Source organism: Anser cygnoides, chromosome 1 (assembly GCF_040182565.1).
Source record: "Anser cygnoides isolate HZ-2024a breed goose chromosome 1, Taihu_goose_T2T_genome, whole genome shotgun sequence".
NCBI lineage: Eukaryota > Metazoa > Chordata > Aves > Anseriformes > Anatidae > Anser > Anser cygnoides.
Window position 1 is genome coordinate 188613143 of NC_089873.1, and position 22227 is coordinate 188635369.

The 22227-nt window shown below is 36.9% G+C and overlaps 1 protein-coding gene across 3 annotated transcripts in view; it reads right to left on the reverse strand.

Moving 5' to 3' along the window:
- Window positions 1-22227, reverse strand: part of PDS5B (PDS5 cohesin associated factor B) — a 111821-nt gene that overhangs the window by 23353 nt on the left and 66241 nt on the right. For all 3 annotated transcript variants that reach the window (XM_048048072.2, XM_048048074.2, XM_048048075.2), the window contains exons 15-24: window positions 19655-19703; window positions 18712-18851; window positions 18519-18634; window positions 17047-17152; window positions 15271-15431; window positions 14530-14653; window positions 13474-13632; window positions 12194-12262; window positions 7154-7290; window positions 124-247 (exon numbers count right to left, since the gene is read on the reverse strand). In XM_048048072.2, coding sequence (XP_047904029.2) covers window positions 124-247; window positions 7154-7290; window positions 12194-12262; window positions 13474-13632; window positions 14530-14653; window positions 15271-15431; window positions 17047-17152; window positions 18519-18634; window positions 18712-18851; window positions 19655-19703 — 1185 coding nt within the window. The remainder of the gene's footprint in view (window positions 1-123; window positions 248-7153; window positions 7291-12193; window positions 12263-13473; window positions 13633-14529; window positions 14654-15270; window positions 15432-17046; window positions 17153-18518; window positions 18635-18711; window positions 18852-19654; window positions 19704-22227) is intronic.

Below are 22227 nucleotides of genomic sequence, written 5' to 3' on the forward strand. Positions count from 1 at the left end.
AAATACACTCATATCAAATCTGAGGGTTTTGCATAAAATCAAGTTAGCAGAAATATACACAACATACAACATATGTACATATATATTTGATGATAACCCTCACAACACACCCAATTTCCTTACATTTATGGCTAGTGCACACAGCTGGTACTGTTCTAAGGTGATGATTTCATGGTAACAAGGTTCTTGTGCCAGCTTCACAATAGCACTCCCTGCAGCCAACCTCAACCGAGACATATCAGGTTTGCTGAAAAACAAGCACACAGATTATGAAGGTTAATTAATAAAGCAATACAGAATTATTTGACTTAAATCCCAGTAAGTTTGCACTGCTGAAAAACAGATATTTTAAAAAGAAGGAAAACTGTCCATGGACTTTGCCTCCATCCCAATCCCCAGTCGACAGCAAAAGTAACTGCTAATCAAAAGTAGTTTTCACACCACCACATTCTGAAGTCTGTTACCACATACCTATTACCTTGCCCCAACTTTACAATAAAAATATTCCTTGGAACTTCCTAGAAGTTCCACATAGATGTGAATCAGTTTTAGTTGTGCATTGGATCAGCACACTCCAAGTTGACCTTCAGAGACCTCATTAGGCCTGTAACATACTTCTGTTCAGCATGCTGCTTCTACTTCAGCAGGGGGCTCCTGCCAAAGAAATAGCCCATTTCTAGTCCCCAGAGTTGCCAAACCTTTTCTAGCAAAGATACATACCGCAAAATCCATGCTACACATCCACACGAATTAAAATTAATTAGATACTTTTATCTAATTGACTAAGTGAATTGTATTTTTAAGACAATAGCAAAAGGGTGTAGCAAATGAAAAAATTTTAATATAATATAAAAGTACAATTACTTGATCTGCACATCCAAACTGCACTCCCACCTAGCAAAACACTTCAAGCACTTGCTATTTTTCATATCCAAAGATGAAGAGATCTTTCTGTAACCTACAACCGTATTTACAAAGGTTATCAGAACATCAAAAGCATCTTCACGTGAACTTTGCAAATTGATATTCAATTCATGTGTCCATTAGTAAACTTAGTTTGGCTTTTACTCTTCTTGATATTTTATCTCAGTAAACTGTTTTACTACTGCCTTTCTTCAGATCAAGCAGCCAAAGAAAGAAGATCTTCATAAATGCCTCCCTCACTTTATATTCTCTTCTACACAGAAGTAGTAGGTACAGCTTCTTCCTTTGATATGCTGGAGCAGCAATCAAATTGTATTGTTATTTAGAAATAATCATTCCTTTAAGAGGAATAATATTGTTTAATTTCTTAACCATTTGCCCTTTATTCTTAGCAACAGCAAGCACTGTACTCTTAAGTACATTACCATGAAAACTGTATAAGGCATTTAAAGAATAAGATGAAAAGCCACTGTTAAACACAGAGTCCATGATATAAAATACCTAAAGAGCTTAAGTCTTAATTTAGACCAATCAGCCTTTATATACACCTCTGTATTCTGTGGAAATGGCAACTTTTCAAAAACTAGATAGATAATGAGCACCCAGATGACCAGACAAAGGCTGCATTACTTTTCAAACAGGGCATGAAGATTAACATGGTAATATTTAGTTCTTAAATTTCACTTTAAATTGCAGCTACTGTGATAAGCGAACCCAATAAAGATTCAGTGTTTGCACTCCGGTGATAATCGAGCAATAACAACTTACTAGCACAGAGTGAGTGAGCCAAAGGAAGGATGAAATTAAGAACTTTCAGTCTTCCTTAGCTTTGGTAGTGATAGCATTTAATTCTGAAAAGTTAATCAAAGAGGTTTCACTTAAAAGTTGGCTAAATCTTTGTGCAGTATATGTAACACGGTCTTGTGTCCCAGAATACCCATGAGCATGTGTGCACGCTGCAGGAAGGAGGAAGAGGACAGGGTCAGTTAGGAGCATCATTTAACAATTAAATGTGAAGATCAGATCTATCCTATTTCCCAAGAGGATTATACTAAAAGAAACTCTTAACAGAGGATTTATTTTTGATCTAATTGTCACAGCCAAAAGCGTTCCGATCTGCATTATCCCAACATACACAATGATTAAGGCTGAATGAAAAAATTCAGTCTGACGTAATTACAGTTTTCAATTACTTCTAATAATTTCAAAAATTAATACCACAGACGCTCTTGTCCTATCAAAAACTCTCTAAGAGCTGAAAGAGGGACCTGGACACTTATTTTCTGGATTGCTGTTACTATTGCTTAAGATAAAATGTTTGAAATGAGAACAGAAGTTCAGCCATATGGACAGATGTTATCAAGTGCAAAATACTTGGTCTTAATTAAGGTGGTGGGCTGCACAAAGATGATCCAAATAAATGTGCCTTAAAAACGTATCTGGTGTATAATCATCTCAATTCGCAAACTAGTAGTTAAAATTTTTCCTTCTGCTTCACAGAGTGTAAATGCCAGTGTCCAATTTCGTCAGCATCTCCCATGTTCCACAGAACAAAAAGTTTCTTCTAAAAAAGTCTAAATACAACGTTGTGTGTCAGATGGCGTAGCAGATCATCTATAATGTATAACCATCAAGTTCTAAAAGCCAAAGATTTAAGTAATTTTTCTCTTGGTAAGCTTCACTGTAAAGAAAATACCAATAGTCTTTCAAAAAAAATCTCGCTGCAGGTGCATACATAATATCAATATTTTCAGCAACAGCTGGTGTCTTCCAAAGGACATAAGTTATTTTATAATTAGCATAAATTAAATTAAAATTCTACTACAAATAAGGCGTGTAATATCCAACTTGGCCGTTTTACCTAACCAGAGAAGTAGTACCATACTGAATTTTAAATTTGTAAAACTGTTTATGGTTTATAAAAATAAAAAAAAAAAGACCAGGAAAGGACCTTTGAGATATTGTTTGTTGACCAAATTCAATATTAAAACATTTCTGACACTGGTGAATTTAATCTACATATGCTAACATTTCAAAGTAATTAAAAGCAATTTAACAAAGTCAACAAACCTACTACTTCAAAGTACGGAAGAAAGATTTGTTTACTTGTTTTCCAAGTGGGGCCTTGCCTTCACCTGACACTCTGCATTGAATTGTGCTTTGAAATTTAACAAATCCCATTCCCTTGCATCGTCACTGGAAAGTACAGCTGTGTCATTTTAAAAAGGTATGAGGACAATCATTTTCATGGTTGATTAAGGAATACTTGCTGCAGAAGTTTTGGCACAAACTTCTAATGATGTGGAACAATAAGATTAGAACTTATAACGCCAAAGCGAGTGACGACAATAAAAATGATTTCAACATGACTCTCAGCTCACAAGAGGTTAAATATCTCCTGAACCCAGCCACTTTCAGTTAATTCAATTATCTTTAGCAAATTACACGTTATTGTTCAAAAGACAAATGCAAAACACCAACACAAAAATTGACTCTATACAGAATAGCAGCAGACCCAGCACAGTTTGAAAGACCAGGTTCTGCACTGAACAGACAATTTTACTCCTTCCAAAGCCTACTCTAAGGAAGGAGCAGCATCAGATTTCTACAGTAGGGACCCATTATGTTATCAAATAGTGACAAATAAAGGTCTGGAAGTGTCAGCTATCAGAAAGCTCCATGCAGCACTCATGGGCCTGAAACACCATCTCCCCTGCTTCAGTTTATGAGAGTACTTTTTAGTGTAGGCGCTATAGCTCTCAGAAGTAGGCACAATGCAGAACCGTGATCCTTGCACCTTAGAACTTCCCACAGTGCAGTACTGGAGAACACAGAATAGCTGAGGTTGGAGGGAACCTCTAGAAGTCGGCTAGCCCTACACTCCTGCTCAAGTAGGGCCTCCTAGAACAAGTTGTCCAGGACCATACCTAGACAGCTTTTGAGTATCTCCAAGGAAGAGACTCCATCACCTTTTGGGGCAACCTGTGACAGTGCTCAGTCACTTGCACAAGTGAAAAAATTATTTCTTGTGTTCAGACAGAACCTCCTGGATTTCAGTTCACACCCATTGCTTCTTGTCCTAGCACTGGGCACTAGTGAAAAGAGCCTTGCTCCATCTTATTTGCACCCTCCCCTCAGATATTTATATACACCGATGAGATCCCCTGAGCCTTCTCTTCCCCAGGCTGAACAGTCCCAACCCTCTGCCTTTCTGCATATGGGAAATATTCCACTCTCTTCATCATCTTTGTGTCCCCACAGTGGGCTACCCAGTAGCTCCTACTCTTTTACTGAAGAAAAATCTTTTTGAATATTGGAAAAATGCTTTACTCCAGTCTTCAGACAGGTCTCCCAAACACCCATGATAATTCAAAGATTAAGAGTGGCCTCACAATGCCATCAGCTAGCTCTCTCAGCACTCTGGGTGCATCCCAGCAGTGCCCATGGACTTAGGTATGACCAGATTGGTTAACTATTCCCTGACTGTTCCTCTTCCACCAGGAGTAGGTCTTCCTTGCTCCAGACTCCCCTGGTTTCCAGAGCCTGGGATTCCTGAAGGCTGGTCTTACTTGTGAAGACCGAGGCAAAGGCGGCATTCAACACCCCAGCATTTTCCATGTTCTGTGTCACCAGGGCCCCTGCCCTATTCAGTACCAGGTGTACATCTTCCCTAATCTTCCTTTTGTCAGCTATATACAAGCCCTCCTTGTTGTCTTTGACAACCCTCATCAGATTCAATTCTAGTTGGGCTTTGATTTTCCTACCTCTGTCTCGGCATGCTCAGACAGCACCTATATTCCTCCCTGGTTATCTGACTCTTCCTCAACCTTCTGCATACCTCTTTTCATAACTGAGCTCTGCCAGGAGCTCCTTGTTCATCCACACAAGTCTGTCATTTTTAATAGACCTATTCTGACTTTACCTGTTTGTCAGAATAGACCACTCTTGAGCTTAGAAGAAGTGATCCTGGAATATTAACCAGCTTTCTTGGGCTCCTCTTCCTTCCAGGGCCTTTTCTGATGGGATTCTTCCAAGTAGATCATTGAAGAGGCTAAAGTCCACTCTCCTGGAATCCAGCATTGTGATCTTGCTTTTTCCCCCTTTCCCCTTCTCAGTATCCTGAATTCCATCATCTCATGGTCACTGCAGCCAAGGCTGCCTTCAATCTTCACATCCCTAGCAAGCCTCTCATTGTTTGTGAGTATGAGGTCTACTAGAGCACCTCTCCTACTCGGCTCCTCCATCACTCACATCAGAAAGTTGTCACTGATGCTTTCCAGGAATTTCCTGGATTGCTTATGCCCTGCTGCATTGATTCTCCAGTAGATATCTGTGTGGTTGAAGTCCCCCATGAGTATCAAGGTCTGCAAATGGGAGGTTGTTGCCAGCTGTCTATAGAAGGTCTCATCCACTTCCTCTTCTTAGTCAGATGGTCTACACAGACAGACCCTACAAACGTCACCCATACTGGTGTGACTCCTTAATCCTTGCCATAGGGTCTCAGTTGGCTCAGCATTCATCCCCATGAAGAGCTTCAGGCTCTGGGGTTGGAGAGTGTATTTGCAAGAGCCAGACAAATCCACCACCAGCAAACAATTCCAGTTGAGCTAGCTAACCAGTAAGACAAAGGGTCTTGTAGTGAAATAGAGGAAGGACCAGCAGAAGAGGGTTTTCCTTTAACATTGATTCTTAGAAGCAGTATCAGGCTATTTACACTTTGTTTTATATGGTTGCCTGGGAAGATGACGTTCTCCTGTTTATGTTCATTTATTTGTGGCTGGCTGCATGTACAGGGGCAACCATACTCTGCTTCCCCGTTCGAGGTTTGCACTGAGGCTTGCTAATGGATGGACCTGGAAACAGGAATAGGGGGCAACCTGTTATCTCCACAGGACCATGGGACAAGGAAATCCCCTGGATCCTGCTATCCACCAGATTCAGGAACCCATAAAAAAAGCCCCTATAAATTATGACAAGAATTGTATTAAAGAATCCTAGCCTGACCCAAACAGTCTCTAACACAGGGGAACGTCACACTTCATTGCGGCTTTCTCCCTCCACTGAAAATATCTCAGCCCTCCAGTAATTTGAATAATGGAGAACTGACCACATCATTACGTACAGCTGCTATCATTTATAGCTTGGAACACAAAAAGAGCGGGAAAATAGTATTTCTAAAACATGCACAGCTTTGAATCATCACTCCAAGTGTGAAAATGCACAGGTCCTACAGAACTGATATGTTGACAAGCTACTGGATAAGCCAACAATGATCTCCAAGCAGTTATGCTAAAAAGCTAACATACTGTCAGACAGTTCCCTAGTAAATGCCATGAACTCTCATATTACAGAATTTAAAACTACAAAACAGCTATTTATGAGGAATTTTAAGAAAAACTCCATGTTGCTACAAAGACAACATACTAGAAAATTCTCAAATTTGCAATTTTACACACACAACATAGGTTTTAATTTGCATAAATACTGTATAACATTTATGTCTGTCCCCAGATTAAAATCTTTTACTCCTACTGACACAATCCACCATGCACTCAATGGTTTCTGTAGACAGAAATTTTCAGTGTTTGGAAAACAATAATGACTGACAATTTGTCATTTCCTCTACAGCAGAGGATTAAGAAGATACCCAGAAAAAACAAATAAGTTGTCTAACAACCACCTAAAAGGGAAATAATTTATTGAGACTTAATCTTCTTTACACATTTCCATCCTCCTCTCACTTTTAGAGGCCTACAGGGAATAAAGTCTGCCTTCAAACAGAAGTGCCTTACGCACTAGCTATTCCCACCCGATTTCCTGCAATATACTATTATTTACTATTAGAAAGCCTGCCTATAGACCTTTAGTGTACACAACATCAGCAATGGCAAGCTGCACAAAAAATTAAAACCAATTTTCAGTGGGAAAGAGGAAGTTACTCAGTTTATTCTTGCAATATGAAAAAGAGCCCTTTGAAGAAAGAGACAAAATGAAGAAGATAAAAAAGAGCATTAAAACACAGCTGTATCTACAGTGTGAAAAAAACCACCAAACTAAGACTCAGCAAACTTATGTAGGAATTCAGCCAAGCTTACCATTAGTTCTTACAAATCAAATTGTATAAACATTTTGAAATACTAACAGAATAGTTTAAGCACTGATTTGACTAAAATGTAGGTACTCTCCCCCACTGCGTCAGAGATATCACAACTGTATTGTCTTTACATACCTAATTTTCCCCTGCTCTGTCAAATCTCCGTCACTGTGTAATATTGTTGTTAGCAACCTTAGAGTAGAAGTTCCTGATTTACTGTGGTTGTTCTTCATTCCTAGCAACCATCGAACCATCATCTTGATGGCCTGAATCTGAAAGAGATTGATATACAAAAGTCAAATCACACCATATGCCCCGCTTTTAAAATAACTTCAGTAGTATACAAAATATTTTACTTATATTTAATATAATCATAAATATGATTTATTCAGTATATTAAATGTATGACTATAAACACAAATATATGGTTGTAAAATTTTAAGATAATCTAAAAAATCTATATCAGTTTAATCCCACAGTATTTTCTCAAGTGCTTTTTACTAACATAAGCTTGCCAAGGCTGCAAAACATCATTTAAAGTACTGTGCACACTACTGAAAGATAACTAGACAGATAAAAAGAAAGCAACGTTTCACTGAAAACCTTAAGCATTTATTACAGCAAATAGAAGTCACACAACATTTAATTAAAGTTTGAACAGTTTCTTCCACTAAGCAATCACATATTCTGTCCTGTGACAACATTGTCTTAATTGACCTTACATCTATTAAACGTTGTAGAATAGGCAAAACAATTTAAACTTATACTGGATCAAAGTGCGAAACAGATTTCCATCCTCATATAATTCCTATGCTTAAATAAACCCTATAAAATCTTTATATGTGTAATATTTGAAAATATAAAATTATTTAATAAACAAATTAAAAACCACTTCACAGACATTTCAACCAGTAGACTATCAACATTTATTAAGACAACTGGTCCTGGAAAAGAGTTTTTCTGTAACGGTTATTAAAAGAAAAGCCTCTAAGGCCATTACTGGTGATAATTTGTCCTTTGCCAATGGAAACATCAAGTCTTTCAAGGCAAGCTTCTAAAAAATATGCAGAATCCAGCAGCTATCACAAAACACTGAATAATTTCACATTTCATTAGTGAAAGTAAAGCATGAATTTGTAGATTAAGTTTTAGTATCTGAATCCCTCTGTTATTTTTTCTTCAGAGCAGAGACAATAAAGAAAGCAGAAAGAAGAATATTCTCTTACAGTAAAATGAAAATATTCATTTGAATCAAATAAACATCAGGAGGGGGGTGAATAAAATAAAAATCATAGCAGAGAACTCAAAAGCTCTGGAAAAACTAAGATGAATATAGAAAAAAAGTGAAGCTAGCACTGGAAGGAACCTACTGTGTCCTGAATCCAGTTACTCTGTTTTAATATAAATGTGTTTCTACACAGTAACTGAGAATTTTGTCCTTAATGGAAAAGGCAGTTCTATCAACTTCATATAGACCATTCACAATATTACTGAACAAATTTCCATCATACAGTTGATTTCCTCCCTGTAACAAACTGATCATAATGGATCCTTCAGATCTTTAAATTCTACGATTGTTATCTTTATGAGTTTATTGTTAGCGCTGCAGCCCATCTACACCACGAACAGAACCAACTGTATTGGCTAACACCAGCAGGAGGCAGGCTATCAAGAACTAAAAGCACAAATGGAGTTTGTGGAACAGAAATGAAATTCAGTCTTGAAATTCAGTTGGTCTTCCACTGAAACAGTTGGTACGTATCCATCAGGAGATGATGATAATCATAATAATAATAGCAGCAGCAGCTGTCTTGACAGGTTATCAATTCAATTTCTTCATTTCATAACCAGTACCTATATCATTACCCCTTTCTATTTGTTGTGAGGATAGAAACAACTCTATTTGGTCTTCAAGTAAGTGGTGCATATGAACCTTCACTCCCAGAACTGCCTAACTGCATTAACCACAAACTACTGCCCATATAAATTCAGACAGGGAACAGCCAAATGCTGTCTTGTGCCCCTACATCTCTGGTCAACTCCGGACCAATTTTAATTTTAACCTTTGCTTCTCTCTTCCCCTCCACAACCCCTTTCCCCTGATTTTACTGTCTGAGTCTACTCCAGGCATCCCACCACAAACAAAGTCCTAATCCCAGGTCCTTCAGAATTTTCTTTCGCCCCCACTCTGTTCCCTACTTCTCTGCTGTTGTTAATGACGTCTCGATGAAATTACAGCAACCCTTCAGAGTTAAATATTCCTGTGAAATTAATATGGGACATGAAAACCCCCAGTCACTGCTTCTGGCTACCAGGAGACTTAAACAAGCATGAGTTTGCACCACCCTCATGTTTTAAATTTGATCTTTGCAGCCGAACAGGATAACTATCAAAGGATAATTCAGATTATAAGGAGTGTCAGGTCATGTCCAGCCCAATCTCCTGCTCAAATGAAGGTCAGCTATGAAGTCAGACCACGTTGGTCTCAGTTTTATCCAGTTGGGTGTTGAAATCCTCCAAGAATGGAGATTGCACAGCCTCCTGACAACACGTTACACTGCCTGCCTCTTCTCACATTTCTTTTCTTATATCCACTCTAAACCTCTTGTTTCAATTTACGTCTCATGAGCCTGGAATTCTCCTCTGAGATTAAAAATGAAAGTTTAGATTATATACAATGTGAAAACGTCAAGCAAGTCAAAATACTACACAGGTCAGAACTATATCAAAAAGTCACAAATGACTCCCTTGCAATAGGTTTAACAGCACAACACAAACTAGGTGTATTCTATGCTCAAGAATTTTCTTTTTTTTCCCCTGAGATGGTGAATATAATGTGACAGATCCCTGATTTGTCACATGAGAAAACTGGAATTAATAATATAACAAGCCTTTACATAAGCCATCAGCAGTGAATAAGTATCAGTTTTTAAAGATGAAAATTAGCAATAAAAAAAAATCAACAGTAAATTTTAGCCCTTTTCTCTGATTTACGTTACCATTATATCTCCACTGTAAGAATAAAATGGGTTCCCATCCCATGAAGCAAGCCTAGAAAACAATCCTAGAAACCCTGTCTCCCTTCCACATCAACATTACAACAACAAAAACAGGTAGCTCAAAATTCTACTACTCAAGTATTCAGAGCCACAAATGCCCCAGGAATATCAACAGAACTTCAAGGTTTGTACAGTAATGAAAAATGAAGCAGTACCTACCTTAAAGCACAGCTAGAGAAATAGGATTAGAAACCTAATACTGCAGTGTATATAGAAAGAAACAAGGAACACTACTGCTGCTACTTAAGTCTCAATCTAGCTGCAAGGTGCACTGAAATATTCAGTACTGATCACTGTCAAGAGAGATTACATCTTGAGAGCAGAAACTCAGGTGCTGGGCATAAGAATTCAAGTCTAATAATTAATAGTGCAATGAAACATTCATCTACAGACCTCATTTCACTTAAGGGTTAGCATCTAAAAGCCTAACCTCCATCTAGCAGTCTGTCTGCTAGGGTGGACAGCACCTCCCAGCCTAAATGAGGATACAAATTCTCTGTTCATCTTTCCTTCTCCCTTTCATAATTAAACTCGCTAGCTTTAAGATACCCATTAGCTCTATTATGCAGTTATGTTACGAAAGAAAAAGGCTTTTAAAAGCAGAGTAAAGAAAAACACTGTCAGAGAAATCCATTCATAAACTAATGGCATGGCCTGCAGTGTTCATTAGATATAGGCTTCACAATGGTAATAAATGCTAATTAAATTTGCAGATCAATTTTCACAGTAACCTGTTTTCACTTGCCAATAAATACTTCTTACAACTTTCAAGCTTGGCTTCAACTCCAAGTTGCCTTAAGATTATCTATATGCCAATTTCACTTCCAAATAGCCAAGCTGTATGAAAGGTTTTATCAACAAAAAACATTTTAAAGAGATATTACACATCTTTACAAATCTTTAAAAAAATTAAAATTATTCTCTACTACTACAAGTTACACTCAAGTGAAATCATAAACTAGCAGTTCATGAAATGAAGAAAACCAAGTTTTTTTTTTTAAACAGACTTTGGAATGTACTATGCAACTCTGGCCTTGCACAAATAGGAAAAATACCTTTGCTGTAATTGAACGCATAGAAAGCTAACAAATCAGCTCCAAACATAACTGAACATTTTCAATAATGAGTCCTGTAACAAGCTGGAAACCAAAGAACTTACAAAACCAGCAGACCAGGAGGTCTCGTGCTACAAACAGTTTAACAACTTCAAGAGAGAAGGCAAACAACTTCTTAACGCCATCAGAGCAACTTTATTCAAAAGGCACTGGAAATGAAATAACTGCTCTAATTAACTCGAAAACAGCATGGTACAAAGTACACGCATCTTTCTAATCACAAAATAAAATGTTGAAATATAACCTCTCTAAATATAATTTGAAGACAAATAGACATAGGGTGTATTTTCCACAATATATCTCTGAGTGAAAAATGAAAGAATACCTACCAGCAGGCACAGAAATTATAATAATAAACTTGAGATAATAATTATTATAAGATTAATTAAAAATAAATAATTAATAAACTTGAGAAAGAACAAGTTTCAGATGACATTAAGCATGGAAAAAATTGAAATGTTTTAAAGTGTTTTGTTTTTTTTAAATTATTTTCTCTAATACACTTTACTCTTTTCTGCATAAAATGTAACACATGTATTCATTTACAAAAAATGAAATCCAAGAACAACCTCTTCCATACTCCAAAACACCACTAAAAGATTCCCCAAAGAAAAGGGAAGACATTAACAATGTCCCTATGACATTTAATTCCTGCTAAATAGGAAAAAAATTATCTTCAATTGTGACAACATCTGGAACACTTAAGTGTTGCACACAAAACCTCTGACTAAAAAAAAGTAAAATAAAAATGAAATATGGAGTATATGAAATGCACTTATTTTATAAAAGTAAAAGTAGATGTTCCCAAAACCAAATTATTTTTTCTGTCAATCAAAAAAATGTGTATTCTTATAGAGTTGTTAATTTTAAAACAGCTAATCATTTTTACTTTTAGAAAAGTGACAAGGAAACAGAACTGACAGCTCTAAGAATGCAGACATTTAATTTTATTTATTACCTTTTACACTCACAATTGTAGGAAAACATTAAGCGCTACTTACTTTGACAAGAGTTTCAGGAGACACTTCTTCATCTGGGACCCAAAGTTTTGTTGTCTTTTTTCCTGGAAGCTAAACCAAATTTTACATTTTGTTACACTACTGTTACTCTTCAGAGAAACCTGCTGTAATCTCCTCTTTCCTGTTTGCTTCTGAAAACATTACATCAGCACTCACTGGTTAGCTTTGTGCCTTGTGTATTTTATAGAAGTAACCATTACAGAAGTGAGATACTGTTCTTACCTCGCTACTCAAATATCAGCAAATTTATCACTAGCACAAGGGTTTTTGTTGTCATTATTACATTCTAAAGCAGTTGTTTCCATGTAATAGACACTGCTTTGAAAACAACTGTCATTTTCAATACCCAGTATATTTGAACCTCACATGCATAGTTTTAGACTGTAAATCTCTCCCTAAATTTGGCTGACAACACACAAGTTGTTTTTTTCATTTTTTAATCACTATCAATACACAAGTCTCAGACAAATAAAGATTAACAGTCTTCCATTTAAACAATGTATTTTAATTTCAAATGCACCATACTGTAGTGGTTTAGTCTTGGCTGGCTGCCAGGTGCCCACCCAACTGCTCTCTTACTTCCTCTCCTCAGCAAGTTCGGAGGAGAAAATGTGATGAAACAGTTCATGGGTTGAGACAGGGATGGGGAGATCACTCACCAATTACTGTCATGGGCAAAACAGACCTGGCTTAAGGAAGATTAAATCAGTTAAAATCAGAGAAGGGCACTGAAAACTAAAGGCAAATTAGAAACACCTTTCTCCCTAACCCCACTTTTTCCCAGGCTCAACTTCAATCTCAATTCTTCTCCCTCCTTGCTCCCACCCTAAATGAGCAGCGCAGGGAGAAAGGGAATGGGGGCTGCAGTTAACTCATAACGCTTCATCTCTGCCACTCCTTGCAGGAAGCTTGCCACATTAACCCAACACACATACTCCTAAAAAAATAAATAAATCACAACTTGCTCATTTAAGACAAGAGACTGAGCAAAGTCAATAACAACACTACTTTCAACAAAAGGCAAGACATGAGCAATCAAATGCTGTGCTATACAGCATCTCGATTTTGTAAGGACTACCAAACCAGTGTTCCTACCTTTCCTGTACTGTGGGTTTTCAACTGGGTCACACAGTGTATGTGGAAATGGAAGGAGAAGCATAAAAAAAGTAGAACCAGCAAAGCCAAATATTTTCACAACTACTTGACGAGTATCCTACTACAGGAGAAGGGGAATCTTTGAACAAGATTTTAAAAATACTTACCCTATCATTCATTAACAAATCTTTAACAATAAAAGTGGCAACCAAAGATTTCAAAGGAGCAGCAAACTGATCAGGTGCTAGCATGGCTATATGGCCAATAGTAACCAATGGTGTAATGAGATGCTCAAAATTGCTCGGATCCAGACTTTTATGCAGTGGCTAGAATAAAGGCAACAAATTCAAATATTACTCATATAATCTGTGCCTTATTTGGGTCAGGGGTTGGGGAAGAGGGGGAGACGCATTTCTATTTCAGAAATATAATTTTGAAAGAACTGTTGATTATTTAAAAACACCTTCACCAACCCTACAACAGGTCTCCTACGAACTGAAAGGAAAAGCAAGAAGAAAGAAAATGTTAATCGTATCTGGGTAATTCAAAAAGGTGGTAGCTCAAGAAGGACCATCTGGGAAACAACGGATAAAAACGTAATTTCCTGTTGAAGACGTGGGCGTAGTGAATCTCAAGATGGCAATTTCAGTAGTGGACTGATTCACCCTTAGAGATAAAAGACTGATGGGCCCTAATTAGAAAGAACATTTGTAATAATAACAATGAAATCTGTAAGCATGTGAATACTTTGGGCCAGTCCCAATGGAGCTGAGGAATGCTGTATGGGTCTCCTTCCTAAGAACTGTTCATAGGTCTAGCAGACTGTTCAATACTTTGTTTTACTCTATAGTTTATTAAAATTCATAACCTTAAACGTGATCATAGAATGGCTTGGGTTGGAAGGGGCCTCTAAAGATCATCTAGTTCCAATCCCCCTGCCATGAGCAGGGGTACCTTCCACTAGGTCAAGTTGAACAAAGTCCCATCCAATCTGGCCTTTAACGCTACCAGAAAGGGGGTATCCACAACTCCTCTGAGCAATCTCTTCCAGTATCATGATGGATCATGGGACACTAAAAACTATCTTCTACTACCATTTTTACTATCATATCTTCTTTAAGTTCAACACAACTAACTCACCATACAAATTGCCACTGTAATCCTCAATTTACACATGCACTATAAAACATTAATAAAAAGCAACCTAAATATTTTCATTTTACCTCAAATATCTGTGCAAACTGTGTTTCTTTGCTGGAAAATATTGCATGGATGCAGTGAATAGCATACTTGGCTTGACGAGGAGGTCCTTTTTTAGCTTTATGATGCAACACTGGAAGCAAAGCACTTGAAAAAAAAAGGAAAAAAAGATAAGCACCATTTCAAAAACTGGAAACTTTCCAAAATATCAAACTAACAAATAACAACTATTTACATATATAGAAAACAACACCTCTACGGAAATGCTAATAATTCTCCTGGTTATAGCAACTTTTTCCAAAGTAAGGAAAAATGACTATTTATGTGGCTTGCAAGCAAAAAAAAATACAGCAGTTTTCATTGATATAACCTCATGTGGCAAAACAAACATTTTACCTGCATAAGCTACTAAAATGCTCTTTTCAAAATATTCTTATCTACACATCCCTACTCCCTGGATATTAAATTGCAAAGAACATTTTTACATTGCTATATACTTAATTTTATAAAAAGTGAATCTGAAAGGCAATTATACAAATTATAGCAGTATCAGGGACATATTAGCTAATACTACTTTGCATACACTTCACTTCCATTCTTCAAAAAGTTATTGCATTTTAAAGTCATGCAAATCTCTTTCCTGTTTTATCTGAAGTGATACTTTCTTCCAGAAGAATGTTGTATAACCCTATACCTTGCCAAAGCAAGAATGAAATTCTAAAAACCCATATGATGAAAAACACTACTTAAGATATACAACTTACGATCTTATATGAGGAAAGTCTTCTTCAATTTTGCCTCCTGTGTTTTTGAAAATTTGTAACGCAGCTTCTGCCACTTTTTCATCATCCATTTTCAAGCAAGCCAAGAGAGATTCAAAAGTTTCAGCTGAATGAAATGAGATAGGGTGTGTAAATGAAAGTACCTGCCAAAAAAAAAAGCCATGTTAAAAATTCGTAAAGGTCCGCATAGATAGAACACTCCTACAAAAGTCACTTTTTCCTGCCATCTTGGAATATTTGTAAAACAGTGTCTGTTTTTAATCACATGATCAATATTTCTCTTTTTCTTAGGCATCTCTTAGCCTTCTCTGTCTTTATACACTGTCTCATCTGTTTTACCCAATTTTGCAGTCTCAATTTCTTCTCCTGTTACTGTAAGCATGCACTTCTCAGTGGTTACATCTACATTAGCAAGTACTGGGTTGCAGCAGAAGCTGGTTTTAAGAGAAACATAATGGTGGTTATATTGCAATTTTGTTTCTCCAAAAAGAATGAAGCTTGTGTGCTTCCAGACTTCTTAGATCATGCAACTGTTTTCCTTGCTAAGTGGAACAACTGATTGGTGCTCTGTAGTGAGAGACACACCCAATACAGCAAGTAACAAACCCAATACAGCCTCCAGACCCTCTTTCTACCAGAGCTGACCAGACCTTGTACCTCTCCTTCAGATTCTTGGATTCTGTTGACTCTACCTTCAAGTGTGACAATCCTCCCATGTTAAAACAAAATCCTCATCTGTTCCTCTCTGAAACTTTGCCTCTCTTTCATTTTAAAGTGCTTGTTGATTATTAGCCTCTTTCCATATGATGGATTACAGCCCAGAAAGCCACCTGTATCCTGGGCTACATCAAAAGCAGCGTGGCAGCAGAGTGAGAGAGGGGATTCTCCCCCTCTGCTCTGCTCTCGTGAGACCCCACCTGGAGCACTGTGTTCAGCTCTGGGGCCCCCAATATCAGAAGTACATGGAAGCTATCAGACTCTTAGTTGATCTAAGATGTTTTGAATACTTCAGTATGAGAGCCTTGTAGATTTTGACACCTCTGAAATCAGCCCACAGTTGGACTACTCCCAAAATGACCTCAGTCATATGATGGTACTATGACACAAGTATCTTTCCTAGCAAATACAGGATAAACTTATACTACAGAGTCTCTCTCAAGTACACTAGCTTTAAAAGTACTAAGTGAAAGTGAAAGACCTATGTAGTTGCATTTAGTTTCATGCTTTCAAAAGCATTTGCAACTAACATAGTGATTGGCCTTTTTCCTCCTAGGAAAAAGGGAGGGCAGAGTACGAAATTCTGTATATTGTCCCCAGAAACACATCTTGATAAGGTTTGCTATGCTAACAGTCTCAAGTAAGATTTCAGACAGCAGTTATAGATAAAACCCCAATTTACGTGGAACTCAGGAGAACCACCGTATTGTACAGATACACAAGTACGGTACAGTTTTAGAAGTAGTATTAACTGTGTTCACAAACCACTGAATTCACACTCTAGTACTCAAAACTCAACTGCTGATGTCACACATATAGCTACTTTTAACTTCTAGGAAAGCTTCTAAATGATTTCTGAAATAACCTTATATATAAATCACACAAAACATGCATAGACAACCATAATCTAACCAGTATTCTTCCAGATACCCAGCAAAATGCTTAATGACTGAAGATATTGAGTGCTAATGACAAATTTATTTTAACAAAGTTATTTTAGAAAGTTTTTATATGCTTATTGACCACCAAGAGTACACTTGCCTTAAGCAATTCAAGACCTGCTCTGATTGCCTGGTCAGTAGGTACACCCTCATCTTCATCATCAGCTGTTCCATCTATAGATTTGTTTACTTGCTTGATAAGGGCACTGAAGAGGAAGACAAAAACATGGCCTTGTGTTTACTGCAATACATATAAAACATAAGCCTATTATAAAATAAATGCAATTCATCTACATACACATTCTGATTGTCCTCATCTGCCATTAAGCATTAAGTTAAAAAACATTTAACCATCATGAATTAAGCAGTTACACGTTACTCTAGAAGAATGACCAAGGAAAGAAAACAATCTGAGCATTAGAAGTAACAAATTCAAATAAGAATTATGATTAGGGTAGTAGATCCTGTGGATTCTTAATAATTGATAGAAAATAACCATTAATAATGCTTAGTCTAACAGCAATAAATAAAATAACCATTAAACAGCTGTGCTGGAAGTTGATGAAAAATTTAAGAGACTTATCTCCTGCATATTTCACCTTGACAGTAATGCTTGTTTTTTTCTTACACTGTAACCTAGGAAGGGAAATGGTGATTATCCAAATGATCTTGTTAGTAAGTGCTGTAGGCAGCTTCCCTGTCAAGGACTGAACAATATTCAGAATATACCTTCAGTAAATTCTGTAAGGCATATTTATAATCAGTGGAAGCAAACAAAGAGACACCTACTCAGACTTTCCTTTTTTTTTTCTACTCCTAATTGGACAAAAATAACCATCTATAGCAAAACAAAACAGTCTGACAGTCTCAAAAATGAAGAAGAAATTTAGTGATAATTTACAAAGATGGAAGATGACCAATTCTGCGGAAAAACTGAAAATATTTACTTTTTACTTTATTTTTTTCCCTGTGTTTACTGTACAGGGGTCAGTCAATAGGTACGTGGTGAAACAAGTATTAAAACTTTGCAACAAATTTGAACATTACTTTAAATGCACATTTTATACTGCTTCTGTGATTTTTTAAAATGCACTTTCAAATTTGAAAAAAGTCTAGCTATGCATTATACTTAATCCAAGATCAAAAGAAAAATTATGTTAAGAACTTCTCTGAAACAGATTTTTAAATGAAGTCTCAATGGCTCCATTACACTGTATGTGTGACAGGCAGAAACTGAAACGCTCAAGTACTTAAAAGCCATGGACAGAAATTCCTTTTAATTTAAGTCAGTCACTCACAAATCAAACTTCCCCCATCAGCAACAGATCCATTTTTACTGACAGTTTGTTCCAGCTGTGCTGAATGACAAATCAATTGTTTGTGCAGCTACACTCTGAATGAGGAGAAAGAAACCCCTAAGCTAGGAGAAACAGAAGAAAATATTGCAGGTCGCTAGGCCTTAAAAACTCTCCTCCTGCCATCAATCCGTTGCTGCTTGTGTTTAAAGACAGAATTAGAAACCCTGATTTCAAACTCTGTGATCTACAGTCAACAACACACACACAAAATTACCTGATGGATTCAGTATCAATGTGCACAGGAGCAATTCTCTCAAGAAGAAACTTTATCATTTCCAGGAAAGGATTTGTTGGTTGTTTTGGGTTGCCCAACTTCTTTGTAATTTCCCTCTGCAATTTAAGTTTCAATTAAGTTTATAATCAATTTAGTTCCCAAAACATTCACGTATTTTAAGAACTATTCTTACCACACATCCCTCAGCCTGTTTGCACGAACATGTTGGGCTAACAAGCATTTCTAACTGACTCCTTATTTTTTCATCATCTTCTAGAACTTGTGTGAATTTTTTCATGAAATCTTGAGCTTTCCCCGGATCAGGAAGGTTTCCTTTAAGTAAGCAAAAGAAACGACTATTTATTTTAGTAAATATCAGGACTGTACGTTACACAAGTTCAAAGCCTCACACCATCATATTAATAAACAATTATTAATATTATTATATATATAATATACATATATTTATATAATAAATATTAAACATATCATAAATAAAGAAAAAATACTTGGGACCTAGCCAAGCAAATAGCATGATTAATTTTTTCCTCCACATTGGCCTTAAACAGTACTACTTTGCCAAAAGAACAGTTTGCACCTTTTAAAAAAAGCTTCATTTAAAACCAAAATTTCAGAATTGTAAAGTGTGTTTTTTTTTTTTGGTTAAGAGTTTAAGTTACACAGAAGTTCTTCTGTCTCCAAGATGCCTTCCTACTACTGAAACAAACTCTTGTGCGTTCTCCTAACAACACTTACAATACTGACACATCAGAAAGAGGTAAGCCAGTACCTGTATAGGTAGGTTAGTTAACATCAATATATATTCTATAATAAATGCTAAAGGACACAGTGACACCTTAGATCATCTGCATTTTAAATTAATCTAGAAAAGTTAGAAATGTATCCAAAATGCCAAGTGATAAGCTTCATGACTAGAGATTTTTTACAGTAAGCAATTCTTGCTTTTAGTTGTCTTAAGTTTTCACATCATACCATCACAACATATTTATTGTGATTTGCTACAAAACTTACCTGTTACAAAGCTTATTTGTTATAAGCTTATCTCAAGTGATTTTTAAAAGAAGAAATACATTGACCGCAATTTTTAGATGGTATAAATACTTCAACTGACTTACTTGTTATTACCATCACTTTTGAGAATATAGCTTTACTGCTGGCATCTGTCTGCAAGTCACAAAAAAGAAAAATGTATTAAGTAAAAATTTTATATATTTCCACTGAATGAGCAAAATTCCATAATGATGTATTATCAACAAATCAGCACCTATTATTTTGTTAACACATCAGTGTGTTAGAAACCAAAACACCACAGCAAATTTAATGCTAAATTGCTCCAGGAAGTAGAAGACAGAGAATGTTTCCATGGGCATGATCTTTCTCACATGCTATAAACTTTTTTTTTTATTATTATTACTTCTTAATCTACTATATAACCTCTGAAAAGTTGTATAGTTACAACTATAAAATGACAGTCCTATGAGAAAAAATTTAAATGAGAACACGGCTACCTTTCAAAAGCTTTCACTGAAAAGCATTTCATTTTTAAAAGAATTCTGCTTAGCTGCCACCATTGCTAGAACTGTCTTTTAGAGACCTCCCATTGTAACAGACAAAACTGATGACCGATAAGCCTAAAATTACACACAGGAAAACAAAGACAAATCAACTCAGAAAGAAGGCTCAGCTTAGAAGACAAATATTCTTTATACCTAAGTACTCAACACGAGGCAAACAAAGACCTGTGGTAGGCCTTTTCATCACGTTCACGTCGGGAAAGAACCATTAAGCAGTAGTGCTGCAAGACACTAACACTTTTTTATGAAAGTCTTAAGATTATTACAGACTAGAGGGGAAAATGTTCAAGGTAGAGGTCAAAGTCTTGTTCAGGCATACACAGTTTGTTTTTTCTTAGTGAAATCTGCACATAGATTTCAAATAAAGTTCAAACAAGCCATATCAGCTTTGGAGATAACAGTTACTAGTTATTACAATAACTTTGGCTAACACGGGAAAGTGTGTATTTCTAGAAGGAGTGTCCTTTAACTTTTTGGAGTACATTTCTGTTGTGCAGTTGATGAGGTACTACAAAAGAAAAGAGAATTTTGAGTTCTAACGTCATTGCAAAAAAAACAACAAGGAAATTAATCAGGCAATTTGTACAAACTCCTGCAATGTTTGAGAACAGTGCCAATCCTGGAAAGATTGGAGTATAACAAAAATACACCAAGAGATTAAGATAAGCAGTGTTTTCAGTGAGTACTATATCTCGTGACATGGACGCTTAAGCACATTGTTCCAGCCATTAAATATTTCTACAGAAATTTCAGTCACTTTTTAGCATCAGAAGAATGCTGTCTTTTTCGGGGCTTTTTGCTGTCAGAGCTGAACATACATGTTCAGACAAGAAATTATGTGGGGGGAGACAAACAAAAAACCACACCAGAAATCAAATCTGGTGTGTAGATTTCAAATAACGTCACCTGATACAGAATCTCTGTATGTGCTCCTCTGGCAACTCAGAAAAACACCACCAACTAAAACCCACCCTGTATTGTGGAATTCCTGTAGAACTTCTCTAAATGACAAAATAATTTTCCAAGATAGGGAAAAAAACAGTGGAATGGAAAAATCAAAGATCTATAATCACAGAACAATTTCGGTTGGAAGGGACAACTGTAGCTCACCTGGTTGAATGGTCTACTTAATTTGCTCTAGTCCTCATCTAGTTGAGTTTTTAAGTATTTACAAGGATGGTTTCACAGCCTCGCTGGATAAGCTGTTCCCATATTTGATCATCCTTACTGACTTATTTTTTTCCCTCCTTACTACCTACTCAAAATTCCCTTGTGGCAACTTTGTACTCTGATTCTTGTTCTATCTTTGTTGTCTTGGAGCTCTCACAATACCTACACTTGCCACAAGGACAACACGTACAGGAGAAAAATGAACAATTAAGCTACTGTGATTAATAAGGGTAGAAGTTCGACCAAAGCGAAAATGGACATATGGTAACATTACGTTATCTTCTAAAAGGTTACTAACTCATTTTGGTCTTGTTTCATACAAAACATTTGTTTCAACATCGTTTCTAGACTTCTGAATGAAAATTAAAAAAAAAAAGACACCTGAGCAGGGGCATGAGAGACATGAGAGCATTACAGATACAAGGGTAAGAGTTGCCTGAGCAGGGCTGGAGGGGAGATGCAAGGAGAAGGTATGGCTCTAAAGGGACTGCAGCCAGTGGAGGTACCCAGGCTGGAGCAGTGGGTTAAGTGGGTTAAGACTGAGCTGCAGCAAAAGAAAAGGAACCACCACACCATGACCACAATGTATGGCAAGGGGACGGGAGACCGTGAAATGGGGAACAGAATTATCTAATAGGGAGCTGAAGGGTGTTTCTTGAAGAGCTTATTTGTTTGCTAGAAAGCTGCCTGGCAGAGAAGGACCTGGGAGTATTGGTTGATAGTCGGCTGAATATGTGCCAGCAGGGTGCTCAGGTGGCCAAGAAGGCCAACAGCATCCTGGCCTGTATAAGAAGCAGTGTGGCCAGCAGGTCTAGGGAAGTGATTGTGCCCCTGTACTCGGCTCTGGTGAGGCCGCACCTCGAGTACTGTGTTCAGTTTTGGGCCCCTCGCTACAGGAAGGACATGGAGGTGCTCAAGAGAGCCCAGAGAAGGGCAGCGAAGCT